The sequence below is a fragment of the Balearica regulorum genome, chromosome 10 (assembly GCF_011004875.1).
Source record: "Balearica regulorum gibbericeps isolate bBalReg1 chromosome 10, bBalReg1.pri, whole genome shotgun sequence".
Classification (NCBI taxonomy): Eukaryota; Metazoa; Chordata; class Aves; order Gruiformes; family Gruidae; genus Balearica; species Balearica regulorum.
In genome coordinates, this window is record NC_046193.1 from 390,342 (window position 1) to 411,178 (window position 20,837).

Genomic DNA, 20,837 nt, shown 5'->3' on the forward strand with positions numbered 1-20,837 from the left:
AGCACCGCTGAAACCAATGCATTTGTTTGCCGCCCCTAGGAGATACTGGCTAGGATTTTAAATAAGCACCTGACTTAAAAGAATAGTAATCATGTGATTAAATTATTTATACTCAAAACCAACTTGCAGATGCTTTTGTCTGCTAAAAAATACATGGTCTCTGAAGGCTCCAGAGACTGAAAACACAGATTGCATGACTGAGGATGTTTTGCAAATCTCTCTTACTCACAATAAAAGACGAAGTAATAAACCAGCATCCTTTTTATTTAAAAAAAGACATTCAGTTGCAAGTTGCGTACTGCTGATGCCCAGCACAGTCTCATAGTCAGGTGGATGTCCTTCAGATCGGGTTTTCCTGTGTTTAGAACCAAGAGAGCAGGCTCCGAAGTTGCAAGGATCTCCGCCGTGACGCTTCAGCCACGCGTTCAGGAGCTCAGGAGGAGTCACGGGGGGTGGGGGTGGTTGTTGTGTGGAGCCTGGCTCTGGCAGACGTACCATCAACAGCCACCTACCCCTTAGCGCAGATCTCCACATCCAGCTCTTGGCACCCAACAACGTGGTCAAGCTCAAAGTATTTTTCCTTTCCCTCTTGTATGTCCCAAACCCCGCGTCTCGCAAAGTCCACCGGAACGTGTAGCTGGCAAGTGGTCGCCTGGCGCGTGTCCCCCACCCAGCCGCTCTGGATCCAGGCAGTTCCCCACGCCGCTGCGAGATGGGATATACAAGCCCTGGCAGTTTCTGTTGGACAACAGCTTAGCAGTAAAGATGCTATAATAACAAATATTATCTTTTTCAGGAGGAGCCTACTATAACAGCCTGTTTGCTTGAGTGACCTGAAAAATATGGCCCCACAAAGAGGGGAAAAACACAGGAAAAGACGTGGTGTGTCCATTCTGCACCCCCCCTCTGACTGCTGTCAGGTGTTGCAGTGCAAGACAAGCACGGCCATGCTTGTTAGAGGCAGTACGTCGCACAGGAATGGAGCGCTACAGTCAAAATTGGGCCCAATCACCACCACGGGCAGATGCGGTAAACACCAGTAGAGCCTGGGCGTCTGCCTTTGGGGAGTGGGACAAGTCAAAAAGTGAGAGGATTAGCTAGGGCCACAAACACAGTTCTTCCTATTTTTATCTCTTGCTTAAAAAACTAGAAAGATGCAAATCTGGCAGTGGAAAATACCTAATATTCAGACCCAAGTTAAAAGTAACTATCTCTTGGACAGGTTACGTATTTAGGACAACACAAAGCAACTGCTCCAGACATCTTGCTTGGGTACAAAGTCCCCCGCGCAGAAGAGAGGTAGCTGCCTCCAGAGAGCCTCTCCAGGCGGGATCGGATGCACAGACGGGCAAATATTCCAGAGAGTAAAAAGGTGAAAGGTAACCAAGGCGGTACAGTCAGGAACCTTACCAAAATTACTGCCCAGGTTGTTACGGTTTTCAGCACTGCCATTTGGCCAGTCAATTCACTACACTACCGCGACAGCACAAGTAAGTAGGAATAGTCCTTCAACAGCTCGCTGGTTTGTAAAAAATAAATAAATTGACCTGAGTACCTCGTTCAGAACTTGTTCTGAGCTCTGTTTAAATTAGTACAAGATGCGCGATTATAACCATTGCTTGGTAAATACTGGTTAAATGCATGTTAAGTTGGAAATGAAGCAATAAAAGGTGAATCAAACAATAAAAAAGAATGTCTATTCTGTTACTAATTACACAAGTTTCTGATTTGTTTTCTGTTAGTAATTCTTACAGAACATGTAAATGAAGATATGGTACAGCCACGAGCCTTGAGATATAACTAAAGAGAAATGTGATCAATAAAAATTGTGAGATGAGACACATGGAAGTCAAACTTCTACTAAGATGTGTAGGGGAGCACTTAACAGTAACAGTCAGGAAATGTCTTAGTACAAATCTGCATCTACAAGTAAGCACAATCTAGAAAGCTAGGATTTTTCTGATCACAGGTGTGATACTTTGGAAATAAAGTGACTGAAATGTTTCCGTCGTAGAAATTTTGATAACCTACACCATTACTAGAAATAGCGTCTTTAGAAAAAGTGTCAGTCCCTGAGCCAGCAGGTAAGAACCTAGAAGATACTTATATCTCTTTATATATATTTAAAAATAAAATTTAAAAAATTAGCTATGCTTTTAGCCATAAACTCGTAAGAGCAACACAACTGCAGCAATCAATCTTGGGAAGAGAAGAGGGAAAAGTAAGTCAGAGAGGGACAGATGTCTTTCAGTTTGCTACCTGAACTGCTGACAGCACTCCGCACCAGTTTAGCAGGTGAAGTTCTCCCCGTATCCTCTAGTTTTCCAGTTGGGCCTAGAGAAGGTAGCGCTTCTAACAGGGTTTCCAGGAGTACATATAACGCACAGAATTCAGAGTATAGCAATTAATAGCAAAAAACCCATCAGCAATTAGGTGATTTGTGTGTCTGTGCACAAAGGAGAGGAAATTGTAAGTGTGGTCCAGAGATGAAGGAACAGGCCAAATGAGTACCTGTGAGCAGAGCTGCACAAGGGTGGCCTGCTCTTTCTGTTGGAAAAACCTTTGCTTTGGCTACAGGGGGAAAAAAAGAAACCAAGGCACAGCTATCTCTGCCTACGGTGGGGGAGTGCGTGGATTTGGTGCCCAGCGAGTGAAATAAAGGACAACGTGACCACGCCAGAACCGAAAGCCTGTCGTTTCTCACCACGGTGGAAATGACAAATTGCCACAAAACTGAAAGGCACGGAAAATGGGAAGTCCTGTGAAGTGCCACACGTTGATACTACTTTGTTTGATGAGCTCATGCCACTTCTGTGAAAAACAATTAGATTCTACAGAAATTGAATGCCAATATTCCAGGAAAACAATGTCCTTGGGTCAAAATCAACCTTTCTTTACATGCCAAACAGTTTAAATATTAACACATGGGAACATTTTAGGTACACCTTGGTTGTTGGAAACTTGAGAAAGCCGCTCAGTATGTCCAGCTTCTTCAGATTATTTTTTTCCCCCACCATGTCCAAGTGTAACTGGCTCAAGTGCAAATGGCATCGAGAATGAATGCTTCAGGTCTCTGAAATACAAAACAAAGGTATTGAGATGTTAGTGATACAGCAATTATAGTAAATGACCAGTCTGCCTTAAAGGGGGAATTAAGTTTTCTTTGGAAAAGTGTGCATAATAGTAACGGTGAAGCCAGAAAATGGTGGCCACTTGTTCTCTTGGGGCTTTGAGGAGACTGTGGCAGCCGGACTGAAAAAAACTTATTTTTCCAGTTACATTCAGACAACCAGGTGTTTTTAGCAAGGGCAATATATACAAAAGAGCAAACAACGGACATTAGCATTCCAAAACAATGAAGAACTTCTGCATTTAACAAGTCTGGAGCAAAAAGACACAGGTCCCAGACCCCACATTTGGCCATTTCATTAGGAAACTGCATGCGTGAGAAGCATGAAGGCAGGGTCACACAGCTGCTGGCTTTGTACAGATCCTTGGACATCCTTAGGTCTTGCTCCTACCTGAGGTTACATACACCAGCTACTGTTTCTCCTTTATTGAGGCACTGCAGGTTTATTAAACCAGTTTCAACAGTATTTGCCAATCACGTTTATGTATGTGAACAAAGGCTCTGGCTGCGCATAGCTACGTGCGATATACAATAGACAGCTGCATGAGCTAGTACCGTCCGCTAGGCAGAACTGTGTTTCACGTGCTCATGGCAATCTCAGAGAAGTTACATGTGAACTGGTTTCTCCTTTAAGACGTAGCTTTCTAACTGGGGATTCCACAATTAAGCCACAAACCCCTTTGGGTTGACAGTTTATGGAAAGCAGAAGGAATAGTAAAGGAGCAACTCCAACACAAACGCAGTGAAGAGCCCCCTCTTGCCAGACGGTGCCAGCTAGGTGGTAAGACATTGCACAAACCCACCAATGGTTCCAGAAGACTTGCCCACATATGTGCGTGAAGGAAGGGGAAAGCAAAGCCCATGGACAGGTGGGAGAAATTTGCAGGGGGATGCACTTTAAGTGTTTAAAGAGCTAACGCAGTCATGTTCAGAAGCCAGCCTGGCGTGTTAGTGCTGTCCAGAGCTGAACTGGATTGTAACACACAAACCAGATGTCCTGCAAACTCTGTAACAGCTGCAGGGCTCTTCAAAGCACTTCACTACGGAGTTCTGCTGTAGAGAAATGCAGCAGTCATGTTGGGGAAACACTGCAGAAGCAGCGTCTCCTAAAAGCCAGCGAGAGAGCGAAAAGGGAGCAGGTACTGGGGAGAATCAGTAAGGCACCTCACTGGAGAACGCGGTGCTAGTAGAGAAATTGCAGATGAAATGTGGGTGAGCTCACCCCTCCAGTTTCCTGGAAAGGCAAGGTGTGTCATACTCACTTCTGGATATTAGCTGACTTCTCAATATTCCACTATATTAAGGCACTAACTGGCTCATCTTCCTCTCTATACATTGGTGTGATTGATAAGCAAAAACCACTTCTCCTCTCTTCCCTCTTAAGTTTGGCTTTCACTATATCAAAAAAGATACAGTGCGGCTTGGATTCTGGTGTGCCACCTTGTCCAGTATTTGAGTTTCTTGATGCCTATTTCAGATTCTTGTCTCTGCCTCTGTTCCTGGCTATTCTGTGTGTTTTTTCCTGTGAAGACAGCTACAATTCCAATAATTTTTCATTCAGTTCTCTTGGCTTTGCCAGTGCAATTTTGCGGTTAGTGTTTCAGTATTGTTTTAATGTACTGCTGGGATAGACGTTCTACCTATAATTCTGACAATATCTCAGAAAATCTATGTGCTCTTTGCTGTTAAAATTAAATATTTTTTCATTTATTTGTAGAGACTATGGCCAGAAAATACAATAAAACTACCTTGTTTCACTGACAAAATTTTACAGGTTTTGGTTAAAGCAGATGATTCTGCCTGCAGCCCGAAATAAATAAATCTCCTTCTTTATCTTCCCAGTAATTTCTTGCACTGATTTCCCCCATGCTGTTTAGAGCCCTGATAATTTTTGGTCCGGTTTCCATTCTTGTTACAGATTTCTGTTGCATCATTCATCTTCTGATTAGGGGTTTACAGGCCTTGTATCTTCTTTTTCATGGAGACAAGGTTTCATCTAGGAGTTAACTCAAACCAGTAACATCAGACGTATGGGCTGCCTGCGTAGCAGCCAGCGTACTGCGGCTGGTCAGGAAGCCAAGTAATCCCTTCCTTCAGCAGGTCTTCTGAACGCGGTTTGAGATTTGAAGATAAAGAGCCAGAGCAATGTTGGCACACACAGGCTTAGTGCTATTTTAAGGCCGAGGTTGGACCATAGTGCTTCTTGGGCTACAAGTCTACAATTTAGGTTTATCTCCTCCCAAATTGTTCATCATAGCTATGATGCTAGGAAGATACCCATTTTGATTGCCACAACTCCTATATTCATCCTTCGGTATGAGTAAATAACAAACTTTACAATGCAGGTAAATCAAACAATATTGTTCTGAACGACTGCGTGTATCAAGTAAAGCGACAGTGCACATCTTTGTGGGCTGAGTCTCCCACACAGCAAAAGCCCTGCAGCCTGTGAGGACAGAAAAGCCACTGAAGGGCTCCAGTGACGTGTAGTATTGTATGTTGGACTTAACAGCCCTAGTTACTTGGATAAAGATTGTCTTCAGTGTTCATAAGAGACTGGATGCAGTAGACTGCAAACCTTTCTTAAAAAAAAGAAGAGGCATTTACAGGAAGCAAAACAATACTGTTTCCCTTCTTGGCTTAGTCAGCAATGAGGAAAAGGAGTGGCTGAGCATTACACTTCCTATGCGTGACACACGCAAGGGGCCCTGACAAAGTAAGATGCTGCCATCAACTCCTGAACTCTTTATTTACAGAAACACTGTAATAACTTCACAGTTCCTCATAGCTTCTGCTTTTGCAGTAGCCTGAAGTAAATTCATTTATCTGAAAAGGCCAGAACTGTATAGATAAGCTCGTGGCTATTTCTGAAGTCATGCCCTAGTGTGCACTGCATTCCTGTACGCTACGCCCTACTACCACCTTATGGTGCAGGGAGACCACACTCACCTCGTACTTAGTGTCGTGATGCTGATTCAGCAACTGGCTTCTGCACTCCAAAGGCAGTGATAAAAATATTCACAACTACTATAATGAATACTAGTCCAGTTGCAAGGTTGTTGAGGAAATCCAGCTTTCCATGCTTTGCAGGGTTGTTAAGGTCATATTTTACTTCAAAGAGAAAAGGAAAAAAAAATTAATTATATGTATATTTCAAAATCCAGAATAAAAGTCTTCACTACTCATGTAGTTCATTTCTCTTACACTGAGCTATTTGGATCATACTTAAAAGGGAAGTAAGATTCCACAGTGTCAGCAAAAGTGCTAAGGGAAAGATCTGTAACCACAAGGAGTCTGTTAGCTTCCAGTAATTAGCATCTAATCTCTGTGGAAGCACATGGGAAGTAATGGATACACAACCATTACCAGAAATCTTCTGAGTACTTGATCTCTTGAAATCTACTTTTGCTGCAGACTTTAAGCATTTAAAAATTATTTCAGTCTTGAATACATGAAGCTTGAAGCCGTGACAGGATGGAATGAAGTTAAATTTCCTGCAGTTAAAATGCTACAGGTCCTTCACAGACAGCCCAATCTCTTTACCAGTGCTGGATTTTTTTTGTACTGGTGCCCAGCCCTACTCCCTGCTTTTGCACCGAGTCTGTTTTCAGAAAGCAAGGGTATTATATCTGTTAAACAGAAGATTTCAAAGCAATGTGGTTGCAGTCCTTTTTACAGAGAGCATCAGCTGTGTAAACATTTTCTTTTGTTTCTTACAGTTGTTCTTTGGTCAAACTGCTAATGGGAGTGAGGGAGGAACACACAAGGGAGATATAGTATTAATCTAGTTTAAGCTTTGATTCCAGGCCTTGTGAAAACATATAAATGAGTTACATTGGACTGATAATAGACTTGATGATCAAGCATGTGCTTGTACATACAGTAGAAGTCTGGGGGTGCTTCCCTGGCATCATGTGGCAAACCTCTCTCTGCTCTCCTGCAGTAAGGGCTCTGCAACTCAGATCCTCTGCTAAATTTCTGGGATGCGGGTGGAATGAGTGTCGATGAATTCTGGAGCAGGTTTTGAGAATGCTTTTTGTCTATTTAGACTCCTAGTTCTTAAATGCTTAGATGATGGGAGCTTGTGTGTGCATGTACAGGACGTGTGAGAGAAAGTTTATACCTGACAAGTTTTTACAGCAACATAAATAAAACTGTGAGCTCCAAGAGGCACATACATAGATGTGTGCCTCATGCTTCTACTGCATGAAATAAACTTCCTTATTCGCTTTTAATATAATGACCCTGTCACCACTGGAGAACTTACCCACAGGACCAAGACTCGCGTGCTGGTTGAAGCAGTTAAGTAGAAGCGGTGGGAAACACACTCGTGATGCCAAAGTATTGAGAGCCAGGTTCGCCTGGTGTCCCTAATCAGGAAGCCTAACGCTGGTTTGGTTTCAAGGAATTCTGGGCACCCGTTCAAGTTCTGTTTGCTAAAGCAGTGTAGTCAAACATCACAGGCCAGTCAAAGCACTGAAGAACAGCGTGGGGGAACTCTCTGAAAAGCTTAAGCTACTGCACACCTGTGTAGGCATGAAATACTTTAAGCTCAGCAGTACTTAACCCAGAAAATGAGTTTATACGTGTCTGTAAAGTATCTGGAGCTATGTGGATGCTTGCATCCCAACAGCACCTAGAAGGACTCTGGTACTGTCATGTGAATGAAGCGGAATAAATGAACTGGAATAATTAATCCTGAAGTATGGAAGATGGTTGGTTTAAAAAAAAAAGAGGCAATAATGAATTAATGTGTTTTGTGAGTCAAAAGAAATCACGCTCAAAGGAGAGTTGACACTGTGAGAGCTGTCCCTTTGTCCAAATACGGGTCAGAGAAGACAAGTATGGCTTGTCAGTTTAGGCGGTGCTCTAAATTTTGCAGTAGAATTGCAGTAATCCTATCTTTGTGATTATAATACTTAAGATGAGGGTGTTTGTGAAAATGTTCTGAAGAACAGTTATTCTTCAAGTATTTTATTATAGTGGGATTAGATTACTATGATTTCATACCACTTAAACTATTTCAAGACATTCTTTGCTTTTCTTCCAAAAAGTTAAGATTACGAAATCACTCTCAAGAACAAGTTTGCTGAACATTTTTCAAAAAGTTTTCGTGAAAGGCTCTTTTGAAGGAGGAAAAGCTTTTAATCCCTAGTAGAGAACTGTGAGAACCAGTAGCTCCCGGGATAAACCTCTGTCTCAAGGAAAGAAACTGGATGGTTGCACAGACTTTTGTGTGGGCTTGTGAGAGCTTGTAAGAAGCAGAATTTTGTGGCTGGACAGAAAGGCAAATTGTTCCTGCAGGCCAAAACTACCAAATGCACACTGTGAAAAGTAAGTTCTTGCTATGATACCTGTATCTTTGTACCTTCATATCCTATTTCCCATCTTCAGTACTTCGGAGCTCAGCACGACAGCATCGCTCCAACAGCATACCGCTGTAAGCCGAGGGCTTTCTCACCCTGGGGCCGCCCAACCTGCGGCCACGGCTGATTACGGAGCGCAGGCTGAACTCCTGATGAATCTCACCAAGTGCTCTGTGAACTCGACCTCAGCCCGACTTTGGAGTTCGGGCTGCTGGGTACTTTCTTTACTCTCAATGTGACAAAGATAAAAATTACAGAGATGGAAGCCATTTTGGCAATGTCTGGCAGAAACGAGCATTAAAAAGCAATGTCTCCGCACTGAGAAATTAGTGCCCAACAAAAACCAGAGAACTTGATTACAGCCTCAAAGCCTGCTTAACTGAACCAACCACCAGGGAGATGCGAGAAACATATCTGTTTTGCTGATTTCTCCAGGACTCTCTTCCAACATCCCCCAGTATCACCAGGTTGCTTTTCCCAGTCCCTTTCTGGAATCTCCTCTGAGCCAGAAACTGGATTTTGCTCTTGTACCTACTCTACCAAATGCAGACACAGCTGTATTCTGGCTCTTTTGTAAGAAAGAAAAAAGCTATGTCAGCTGCATATCAATATTACAAGCCTTATGTATCCTGGTTTCCTAGGAACTTCCTCCTTGAACAGAAAGTTGTTTTTTCAGTTGTGCTAAGAAACAGAACATTGAAAGACTAACAGAGATGCCAAAGGCGACACCTATAACTTAGTGAATGCCACGTGTGAACTCTGGCTATCACCTTCAGCGCTTTTCATTTACGGTAGACTTAAGATCTGTCATATAGTACCCATTAATTTAAAGGGAGAGATTTGAAAAAAAGCTTTGAAAATAAATGATCATATGTTCACTAGCAAAAGAAGTGATCCATAGCTGTTTCCTACCAGTGAAGGTGTCATTTATTTCAGTGAATAATGGGGTTCAACTGATGCTGAAACTTAAACACTTCCTCTGATTTCCACAGGTATCTTTGATCGACTCTCCAAAGTTATGGCCTCAGGTTTTGGGTGCTGGTAACGAATGTCACAGGTTTTCAGCAGCTTTGCAAAGTGCCACTGGATTCTTTTTGCATTTTGCCTTGCAAAAGCATGGGGGGAAATATCACAGTAGGTTAAAAGACAGCAAAAAGTAGTATTGAAGACTTGCTTAAGGTCAAACCATAAAACTCAGATTTCCAGAAGAGTGCTGTCTCTCCACTCTCTGTGGACTTTCAGCTGGGCTTTTTTGCGTAATTCATGCTTACTTCGTGATGGCATTGTTTTAGAAATGAGCATGGCTCTATAGCTACTTAGATCAATATTCTGCCTTACAGAATAAGGCAGAGGGTGTAGGACATATGTGTGCTACTTATCTCGCAATACTAACTTAAAATACCTAATTTTTAGTGATAAGTACCTGTCCTTGTGCCTCATAGCATTGTATCTATTAATGCTGAATAGTGGAACCTATATTTTTGAGAACAGCAAAGACGCTGCATTGAACTTCTCGGAATGTGAAGGTCTGTAATTCAACAATTAATACAGAAGGGTCGGGGGGGGAAGGCGGGGAGCAGGGAACTAATTCTACAGCTGTCTCACTGAACATGCCCAAAGCACACACTAACACAACTCCTGTTTGAACTCATTCTCTTGAAATAATTTCTACCATATGTTAAAGGTTTTCATCATGTTTCTTTGGTAGAAAGTAGCAAAGGTTTCCCTAGGGATAAGCAGTATTCAAGACAATCTACTTGTAGTCCCAGGATGCTACTCGGACTGTGTTTTCATATTATATGTAATTTCAAATTTTTTGACTGAAGTCTTAGTATGTGGATAACAGCTGAGGTATGTTCTTATGGTGAAATCTTGCTCCAATTAGATTCTTTTTTCATTTTAGCTTTAATTTCAGTCTAACACAGGTTTGAAAATTAACAGTAACAAGTACATTTCTACCATTCCTCACCTAGAGATTTAGGATGCTTTGAATAGTATCCTAAATTTAAAACTAAGGGTTTTTTTTCATTATTGTCAAGCTTGCACTATCAAACCTTTGATCTGATTGCAGAAACACAAACAAATTGAAGACAATATGCCACACCAACGCGAAGATGGACGTTTCAACTTTCGCTTCCATTTCGGAGTTCTATGTTCACAATGTATTCTTATAGTATTACTTATGATAAGACTGATACATATGAACAAATGCATTTCAGTCATAAGATGAAGTAACAGGTCTTGCCAGAAATAGTATTATGAAACTGGGCAGGCTGCATGATCCTTTCTGGCCTACTAATGATTCTTTTACAGTATTTCATAATTTTCCTTCCTCCTCAGGCCTTCTGAAAAGAAAAATATTCATGCTCTGGGCATAAGAGCGTGAGGAAGTTGATCAAAATTGAAGATTCCACACGAAGCTGCCCTTACTCCTTTTGTTGCAATATTTCTATGGTCTTAAAAGAAAAAAATTAATCAATTCTGAGGTACAGACTTCCAAATATAACAGTTTTTAAAAAATAAATGGGGAGTCTAGATACCATCTTATATACCATCTTATGGATTGCATCCTATAAGAAAAATACACGTCAATGGTTCTTGTTGTTGCTACATACCAAGGAATATCAGGAGTACTCCCACCATAACTTGCAGTGCGAGTGACAGGCTGATAAGAACGATAAGTGGGATGTAGAAGGAAAAAGAAGGTCCTTGCTCCACCACGGCTTTCAGCTGGGACGCATTGGCCATCAGCAGGGCAATGTCCAACATGCTCTCCGCCGCGCTCTTCTTATTTGCGTAGTGGTTGATATTCATAGGTCTATTTCTTTGATGCTAAAATTAGGAGAGAGGAAAAAGGTTATTCACATCTCTTTTAACTGGTGTAGTGAACGAGAGATGGCTTGGCCCGATGATTGATTTCTGTAATCATACTGACAGAGTAAGAGACTGTCAGTGCATCTTTTTCACGGTTACCGCTGTCCCCCATCTGACAAGAGAGCAGCAAATAGTGTCTGTACCGGACTTTGGCAGAAACACCTTTTCCAGCCTGTAGGATCATTCTAAACAGTCACTATGTTTCTACCCTGAGAAAAGGAAAGATTGAAAAAGCGGAAAAATTTGCACTGAGAAAAGTTTGGAGGGAAAAATGACTGTAAAGCAATCAAGCAAACAACAAACTGTTGTAACTAATTTACTCCTAAAGGCATACTTTAAAACTCAAATACTTATTAAATTCACCCTCTGCCATCACGCATCTATGTAGTTCCTTAATTACTCATGAGTCTGGTTTTAAGGATTTATGTGGAAGTTGGCCACTGTATGAGCTTTCCTTGACCTCTTTCCCTGCTGCTTCTTACTCCACCTTGCCCCTGTCCAGGTCCTTCCACACACAGTGAACTGTTTTTCCATTTAAATATCGTATGATCTGTTCTTGCCAAGCACTGCCCAATTACAAGGGAAACTTTTCTTTCCATTTTCTCATTAGCACTTGTGTGTGGGGTTGTTTTTTTTTTTTTAAATTCCCCTCCAAACAAACAGGAAAACAAGAACCAACTGCAGGGCAAACCCAGAGCTAGTTAACCCGGCGGGATGAATAAAATGAGTGTTTCCTGATGACGCTTCCTGTGACCCGACTTGAATTTGACAGCTCATGTCCCAGGGGTGCCTCTTTCTCTAGGGATTAGATGCAGCTCAGGGTAACTAGGTTAGGCTCGGATGCCCAACTCTGCGATGAAGAAAGACTTTTCTGCAGTCTCTGAACAGGTTAGGAACTTCATTCTCGTTGCTCTTACTTCTAGACTTTATTTTCAAAAATAATACACAAATATGTTAAGAGTAAGCTTATTCTAGCTGACTTCTTTAAACCTGCTTCTTAGAGACCGTTTTACTGCACAGATGTGTTCCTGCTTGCCAGAAAATACTGTGAGGGAAGTCTCTGAAGGTTAGTTCAAATGCAGAAAACGCCCTCTAATTACTCTCTTTGGCAGCACTAATAACTATCAAATTTCCAACTCCAAAGCCAGCTTCGCCACTGTCCAGACTTAAAAGTGTCCTTTTAAATAGGACAGATATTGATGCATACAGCAAACACATCGTCAGTTTTTCCAGGGCATTCAAATACCAAACTTGACCTATTTTCACCAGACACCTTGTAATCAACCGTGTCTCAATATTTTACTGAGAGCAAAACGTTCTGGGGCAGCAGCAAGCTTTTTTTCTGTGAAGAGGAGGAAGCCATGGAATCGCAGCTTTACGCAGACAGCTTCATTACTGAGACCAGGCTAATGGGAAGAAAACAGCACTGAGGTGGATGCTGACTTCAGTCAGGAAGAACTCAATACTCATTCGGTTTTGTCTATATCCCACAACCTAAAAATGCAATTTGGGTGGGGAATCTGTCCCACATTTGTCACCTTTTCTCTCCCCAAGGAGAGCCTCCTCTTCCCACCCTCCTGCCCCATTAAACCACTAAACCATTTGGATGCTTCAGAAAAATACTGTAATTCTAGTATACCATCCACCAGAAGCACTAAACCAGGTGTGGATGTTCATTTCCATATGGAAAGCAGCATGGAATATATGCTGGCAGTACTCAGGTGAAAAAGCCAGACTAACAATTCTCCCTGTTTACCGCACAGTAAAAAGCCAAACACACACATTGAGCTCTTGGCTACCTAATGCTAGCAGGGTGAGAGGGGATGGGGAGCTACGTAAGAGCAGAATTCAATTTCTGGGAATGAATGTAAAAGAAACTCTTCTCAGCAGATGTAATACGCTCTATTTTGTCACAAGTTCATAATAGAGGAAGTTTTTTCCTATGTCTAGTAGCTAATTAACTCCTTTCTTCCAAAAATACTCAGTTTGAAATATCCGCAGGGTCTATGAGGCTCCAGTGCGTAACACAGGCAAAAACTACGCGGGTAGCTGTGACTCGGTTCTTAATCCTGAGGGGAGGGGACTGCAGTGAAAACATGATGACTGGTTTCCTTGTTTTCACTCGATGTAGGAATGTGGTTGTATTTGATATGGGGTTTTTTTAACTATACAAAAGAGTCAATAGTCTGGGCTACATCTTCCTTTCAGTTACATCTGTGACTACATGATGTAAGATATTTTCTACTTAAACAACAGAATATGATCTTTTCTTTTTCCTGGGGAAATGCACTGCTGCACTTGTAGCACCTTGCCGTTTGCTGATTTTCTGGTTAAGTTGCAGGTGGAAATTGCAGGCTATGGGCTTTGAATTGCAGTGGAGGCGAAGGTTTTGAGTCACTGCTGAACTCCAACGAATGGAGAAGACTTTTCAAAGTAGAGTGCTGCTAAGGCAAGCGAAAGCAAAACTCCTTATTCCTGGAATGACAACTCAGCTATTTACTTTGTTTAGATTCTAAAAAAATGGCATTTTACTCCGTTAAGAGGCTTTCAGCTATCACTCCTGAAAGCAGTCCAGTTCAGAATCGGAACTAGGCATATGGAGAACTGAAACATCGGTTCTACAGTACAGAGCTTTTTCTGTCTGTGATCTTGCCTTCTGCCAGGAAAAAGGACTTGCAATCATGAAAGCCCCAGAAACAATCATTTCCCATCTCCTGACTGAGAAGCGGAGCCTCTTGACTCATGCTTGAAAACTATAAACCAAACCAAAACAAAACAAAAAGGAAATTAGCCTTGCCTTCTGGAAGCAAGATGAAGGCAACTGCCAAAAGTAGCGAAACAAATGCAGCCAGTACTATGGCAGCAGCTTTTAAGACCAGACTACGTGTTACACAGCAATATATAGACAGGCAATGAAAGGAGAGCCGTTGCCTTAACCTCAGGATAAAGACAGTCATGTACAACAGAAATTATATGGGAACTTTGTTATGTGGCTTTATGGTTTCGGGGAGATTCCAAGCATGTAGCAACACACGCAGCCCGCAGCACCGAACACCACTTACTGTGCTGTTACCACCTGCTGGGCTGCGGAGAGGGAAACTTGTGAACGTTCTCCAGGACGCATGTGAAGTAAGGCTTTTCCTGCAGGTGTCACTTGGCGGGAGAACAGCCTGTATTCCACACAACCTGCTTCTGTCTCAATGTAATCAAAACACCTCATTACACACTTTCAGTATTCAAATTACCTGGTACAAACAAGCTGATCCTTTCGGTTGATATCACCAAATGAGTCTGAGAAAAAATAGCCTGTGTGTTCACACGTGTGTGTGCATGAGTCAGGTGTAGCTGGAACTGCTGTATCTTCCTTTCCCTGTCAGTGACAGCCTGCTCTCAGGTCTCCCATCACCCACAAAGCATCACCCTCTGAGCAGAACAACCTGCCGTGCTAGTCTACGCACAGTTACAGAAAGGAGAGGAGTGAAAAGCCTCCTGCTCTCGCTCCGCCTGTGACTGGAAGAATCCCCTGTGGAAGAGGTGATTTTGAGGGTGACACGATGCTGTCCCCACAGACAGCACCGCTCCGTGTCGCCGCACGGCAGCAGGGCCTGCTGGCTTGCCCAGAGCGCTGCAGTTTGCGAGGATAAAGCTCAGATGCTACGTCAGAAGCTGGCACTTTTTTGCTTCTCTACGACCAAACCTTCACACCAGGACCGACTGGTGTTGGACACACAGTCTTACTGACCACCGTGTTGGTCCGGACTTTGCTTTGCTGCTTTGCTTCACTCGTCATTTCAACAGCACGCCCAGAAGAACTGAGTCCCTTTGAAGCACAGAAAGGCTGTATTCATTACTTTTATTAAAAAATAAATAAATGTGGCACCCAGGCGAATGTCCATAGATGCCGAGTTTCATGAATCACGGCTAAGACCCACCTGGTGATTCAACAGGAAGGAAAGAGCACTGAAAATGGAAACATTTGAAAACAAATAATAAAGTATCTTTGCTAAATACAGTAACTTCTTGTAGTCAGGATTGCTGCTTCTATTACAGTATTAAATCGATACTTGTGACAAAATTTATGCGGCTGTTTGCTCAACAGAGTATTTATCAATCACTAGTGACCACTGAAGTAGTCAAATTAACATCCTGGAAGCCTGGCCAAAAAAAAAAAGGAAAGCCCAAGAGTAATTTTTTTTTTTTTTCTTTTTCTGGTCCAACCTGACCTCACGGCGTTTCCCCAAATGGCACCAGTTGGCCTGTCCAGAGAAGACAGGTGGGGTTTTGCCAGTCATCTGTAATCCACTGGGGAAAAAACCCCACCAGTGACAACGATGCCTATAGTGCGTTTGTATTTAGGACTTAGTTGTATTTGTTTCTGTCGCTCTGCACTATGAATTCAGGAGGAAAGAAATCATTTGGATTTTGAGTGCAAGTTTTTAGGATTCATTCCTTCTCTTTTGGTATGTTCCTAGGTATTTGACTCGGCTTCTTACATGTCTTCCACCACATATATGTTCCCCTAAAGAGATTGTTTTAAGAAAAGCTAAAAAAAAAAAAAAAAAAAGCCAAAACAAAAGCCTCACAAAAACTATAAAAGACAAATATCGTCTGAACCAACAGGACCTTGAAATTTCCAAGTTAAGAGTCAGATCTGTTATGAACACTGAATTTGCTACTCTTGTAATGAAGTTAACAGATATTTCCAGTAGCACAAGACTGGTTACTTTCTTAAATCCCACTAGAAAACTAGTATTTTGCAGTTAGCAAGGTGAGCTTCCAATTTCCCAAATGAATACTTCGAACCAGAAACTGCCAAGCATAAGCCAGAAGTACAGCCTGAGTCGCTTTAACTTTGATGTGCAATTTGTAAGTGCAGCTACTTAATATCAGCTGGGGCTGCAGGACCCAGAGCTCAACATATTTCGCTTGTCAGGCCCAGAGCGTCGTATCTGGGTTCTGAAAACACACAAATACTTATTTTAGTATTGGTACAGTATTAACACTAAATATTTTCATGGTACGCTAACTTTAAATCATTATGCAGTAGAATGCCTTTATTAAATACAGGAGAGCCACCGTTTTGTATGGGATAATTGGGAAAATAATGCTGATTATTATTTCTATATTCCAAACAAGGTTTCTAAGAACTGTGCTTCTGATTAACAACACCTTCCTTCAGCTGTCAGAAGATTCTTCGCCTTCAGGTACATTTGTACATTTACTCTGAAATATAACCTTCATAATCTTTGGCTTGCTCTAACTCTGCATACAGTTTTCTTTCTATTTTAGGTTAGTGATTACTGCAATTGTACGGCAGCTTTTAGACACTTTTAACAGCCAAATAGCCTCGATTCTCAATGAGATCGGGCAAGCTTGTTGAACAATATGACCTCATGGAGCAAGCTTCCTTAAATTCTTGTGTTTAGGGACAGTCCTGATTTTAAAATAATGGGAATCCTATGTAGTAATGAGGCTGTGTAAATAAAAGGCTGAGTCATGCTGATTTTACAGTGGACTGTACTGTGTTTTGCAATAGTATTTCTAATCAAAACACATCTCCATCATCTACATACTGCAAATGTAATGGGCCATACATGGCTGCTCTGAGACTGGACTTCCCCTCCATCTCAGAGATCTTGCTGGTCCAGAAAAATAGGGAAAATATTCTACAAAGAAAAGAAATATTCTTCCAACAAAAATATTTTAAGCTATATCAATTGTGTACTGGATGATTAGATCCTTTGTACACCTCCTCAGAAGATATTATTTCTTTTCCCCCAATAAAACATTAGATCCGTTGTTCAGCTTAGCACTGACTCAGAGAGAAAAATCCCTACATCTGGACTGAATCATCAGTTACATTTCCTGTAGGAATTTCATTTGGGGGGGGGGGGGGGGTGGAATCTGTCCATCCAAGCACTAACCTAGTGTAACACTAACTAGCTTGTGAGACTTCTGGAGTCACATTTTGAGACAGTGTGGTTGCAGGCAACTAAAAAAAAGAAAAAGAGGGGAAAAACTCAGCCTGTGTCTGTGTTCATATTTCATAGACAGCATCGATTTTCTAGCATCTTGAAAAGCCTGTGCTTAAGAAGTGCAGCTTTTCTTACAGAAAGACAGAAAACGCAAGTATGACTTTGTTAAGAAAAAAAACCACCAGTGGTAACCATGCTGAGTCCTGAGAGCTAAAAAGTTAGTCTGAAAAAAAGGGCAAAGTACAGTTCTGTGAGCTCAGGGCAGAGCACTGTTTTCCTAAAGCTTGCTTCCAGGACCAAGGTAGAATATTTTTGCTCATTAAATGACTTAAAATTAATCAGCACACCTGATGACTAACTTTGTGAAATGAAGTAATAACTTAAACGTGTTCGTACAGCTATCAAAGCAGAAGCTTTCTCCTGTACGATTTTTTTTTCCTGTGTTGCATTACTACTGCTCGTTCCAGTGATTTGTCTTATAATACTCTTCCTCACAATTGGACTGTGGGCTGCCTACTTTGTGTTGTTAAAGCACTGTTTGTTTATTCAAGCTACTTAAAAAACAAGCAAACAAAACCTTATCACCAACAGTTTCAATATTTGGAGTATATCAAATACTCCAAATTCAAATTGATATAATTAATGCTTTAGAATATGCCATTTCATTCTACATGCAGTAAAATTCTTTCGAGTTCGTACAAATTTGAAATTTGTTTCATGCAGTATGATGCCAAGAAATTGCCATGTCCCAAAATTACTTATTAATTAATATACAATTTTGAATACATTTTCAGTATTAACATGACTATAATAGAAGCCTACTACTCCAGAACTGTTCTTTTCTACCATCCAATTCTTGTCCACCTTTTTCGTAGTTCTTCTTTAACACATTCAGCTAGGATTTCCTGTTATCTTGGAAACATTAAACTAGGTTTTTACAACATGGTGAATCTAGACTGTTTCCCATGAACAGGGAAAGCAAACAGAGGAAGATGCAATTGTTCACACTAGGCCAACCCAGGATTAGAAGCAAGGAATTTCTTGCTTCTAAAAGCTTGACAGCTGCTAAAAATAATTATCCAAACTAATGATGGAGTTAAAATAAACCACTGTGTGACCACTCATTCAGAACTAGTCTTTTTTTTATTCCGTGTGCTTCTACAATGCTTTGAAGGTAAGACACCTATTCTGCATTTCATGTCAGCTCCTCTGCAAGAGGAGGTGGCAGTCCGTTGCTGAAGATGTGCAAGAGAATCTGCTTTGAGGAGAGGGCAGATGCTAGGACAGGCAGTAGGGAAACCAGGGTGGCCCAGCTTGCGATGCCTTCGAGCATTCCTAAAAGCAGACACTCATGTACTTTTGACTCCAATACTGAAGATTCAGGCACCTGTGGATTTGTGGTCTCTCCGGGGCTGCTGAGCTGGGGTGTTCTTTTGTTTGTGCGAATTGTGAACTTGGTCAGATTTTTTTAATGTATCTCCTATTCACAGATTGGTTTTTAAGAAATCTGTCTCCATCTGTTTTACCTCGCATATACTTCTTTTTTTTTCTTCTTCTTCTTTTTGTGAGAAAATCTAATAGTATATCTCACTGCTTATTCTTTCTGTGGCATTCACATTGAACTTGCAGCTCCTATGGGAAAGATGTAACAAAGTGATGACTGCTCACAACTGAAGATGAAGTAAAACAGGAAAGTTACAGAATTCTTGGAGCAGACCAAGTTAAAGAAAATAAATCCCCATGACTAGCACTTGTGATGCAATCACAACTCTGTGTTAATAAAAAAGAAAATTGCTGTGAGGTCAGTGGCTTAAAGAAAACCCCTTCAGGCCACCAGTTTGACCAGTCTATCCCAGCCTTGATTCTCTTTGGGTACTTTCCAGGATTTATTAAAACCAGATTTTTTTTTTTCTTGGACTGATATTCACGACTACAAGGGTTTGTCAGGAAGGGAGGGAGGAAGGACAGATCTGCTCCACAATCAGTCCAGTCTGTCTGTAACCAGAAAGTTTTACTAGTGACGTAAAGGTGGTTTAGTACAACTGTTTTTATGTGGCAGAGGCTTAGGTTGGAATAAGAGCTGCTTTTTAGAGTTTAGTCTCTTCCAAAACAACATAAAAGACGGTCTTTTACCAGTCTGGCTTTTCAGATAAGTGGCATGCTTGGAAAACATCCTTTACACATAAACAGAACATGGGATGAAATGCTTTCCAGTGAAGTTCTCTGGTCATGGTTTGAGTACATGGAGCAGTGAAAAGCTGGGTATTTCTCTTATTTCTCTTATTTGGATTACTGTATGGAAAAAAGCCACCACCATACAGGCCCAACCCTTTAGGTAATTCCTCCTGGTTTTGTGCTCACTTATCACCTGTGTATATACCCCTGAGTAACTTTTCCAGCCCCTCCCAAGTCCCCTGGGTGGAAAACCCCCAGGTTCAGCCTGTGCCGGTGTGCTTCCAAGCAGCGATTCCTGGCTGGGACGACACCTGACAACCTTTCCGCTGACATGTAGGAACTCAGGGGTCATCGTGCCAAGGGCAAGAAAGGATTTTCTGTTCAGTCCTTCCTTGGCACTTGCCTGTCTTCGAAGTGAGACAGAACGGGATGCTTGCAGCGGCATCCCTACAAAAAAAGCGCTGAATCAATGGAAGACGTGTAAAAAACCCAAATAACGGAGAGGCGCCGGTTACAGGACTGCAGCCGGCACGCCATCCCCTTCCCGGAGGTTCCTCAGCCGGACGGCTCCGCGGGGGGCACCTGCCGCTGCCCCGCAGGCAGCCGGGGCGGAGAGGGGCCGTGGGCCGCTGCTGCCAGACCCGCCGCTGCCCCGGCCCGCTTCCCGCCGGGCTCCGCCGCCTCCTCACGCCCCGCTCCCGCCCGCCATGTCGGGCAGCCGAGCCCGCTCCCGCCCTCCGCCCCCCGCCGCCGGCGGAAGCCCCCGGCCCCTACCCGCTCGACGACCGCCTGATCCGCGCCCTCCGCCTGCCCGTTGAGCTCGTGGGTCTCGCCGCCGGAGTCCATCGCGGCGCAGGGGAGGGCGGTGCGGCCTCGGCCCCGGCTGCCCGCGGGGAGCCCTCTTCTCCCGGCCGGGGCCGGCTCGGCGGGCCAGGGGCGGGAAGGGCCGCTGAGGAGAAAGTTTCCAGCGAGACGGCGATTACCGGAGCAGGCGCGGCGACCGCAGCCGTCCCGTCCCGCCCCGCCTTCCCTCTCCTCACACACACCGCCCCGGGGCCTGTCTTTCCAGCCCGCCCCGGGGAGGTTCCCGCCTGGCGGGGGGCCGCCGGCCCCGCCCGCGAAGGAGGCCCCTGCGGCCGCGGGTTCGTTCTGCCGGCGCTGGCCGGGGTGAGGATCCTCAGCTCCCGCCGAGCTTGGGGCTGAGCCGGGCCGGGGGACCGAGCGGCTGTCCCGCACACTCAGCGTGGGTTTAAGACCAAATTTCCAACGTTGGCCAAGAATCACAGTTTGTGCCATTCTGGGGAGCAGTATTGGTAA

At 43.0% G+C, this 20,837-nt stretch overlaps 1 protein-coding gene across 1 annotated transcript; it reads right to left on the minus strand.

The window, feature by feature from the left end:
- Nucleotides 1–246: 246 nt before the first annotated feature.
- On the minus strand, nucleotides 247–20,555 carry NINJ1 (ninjurin 1). Its single transcript, XM_075762634.1, has 6 exons — nucleotides 20,295–20,555; nucleotides 20,154–20,167; nucleotides 15,299–15,302; nucleotides 11,112–11,328; nucleotides 6,080–6,241; nucleotides 247–3,073 (listed from the first exon to the last, which is right to left on the minus strand). The coding sequence occupies exons 1-5, from the start codon at nucleotides 20,364–20,366 to the stop codon at nucleotides 6,087–6,089; spliced, it is 462 nt and encodes a 153-aa protein (XP_075618749.1). The 5' UTR covers nucleotides 20,367–20,555; the 3' UTR covers nucleotides 247–3,073; nucleotides 6,080–6,086.
- Nucleotides 20,556–20,837: the final 282 nt, after the last annotated feature.

Coding starts and splice junctions, on each gene's coding strand:
- NINJ1 (XM_075762634.1), bottom strand. CDS start 20,366: ATGGACTCCGGCGGCGAGACCCACGAGCTCAACGGGCAGGCGGAGGGC. Junction 6,242..11,111: donor AGTACTCCTGATATTCCTTG/GTATGTAGCAAC, acceptor TTCTCTTTGAAG/TAAAATATGACCTTAACAAC.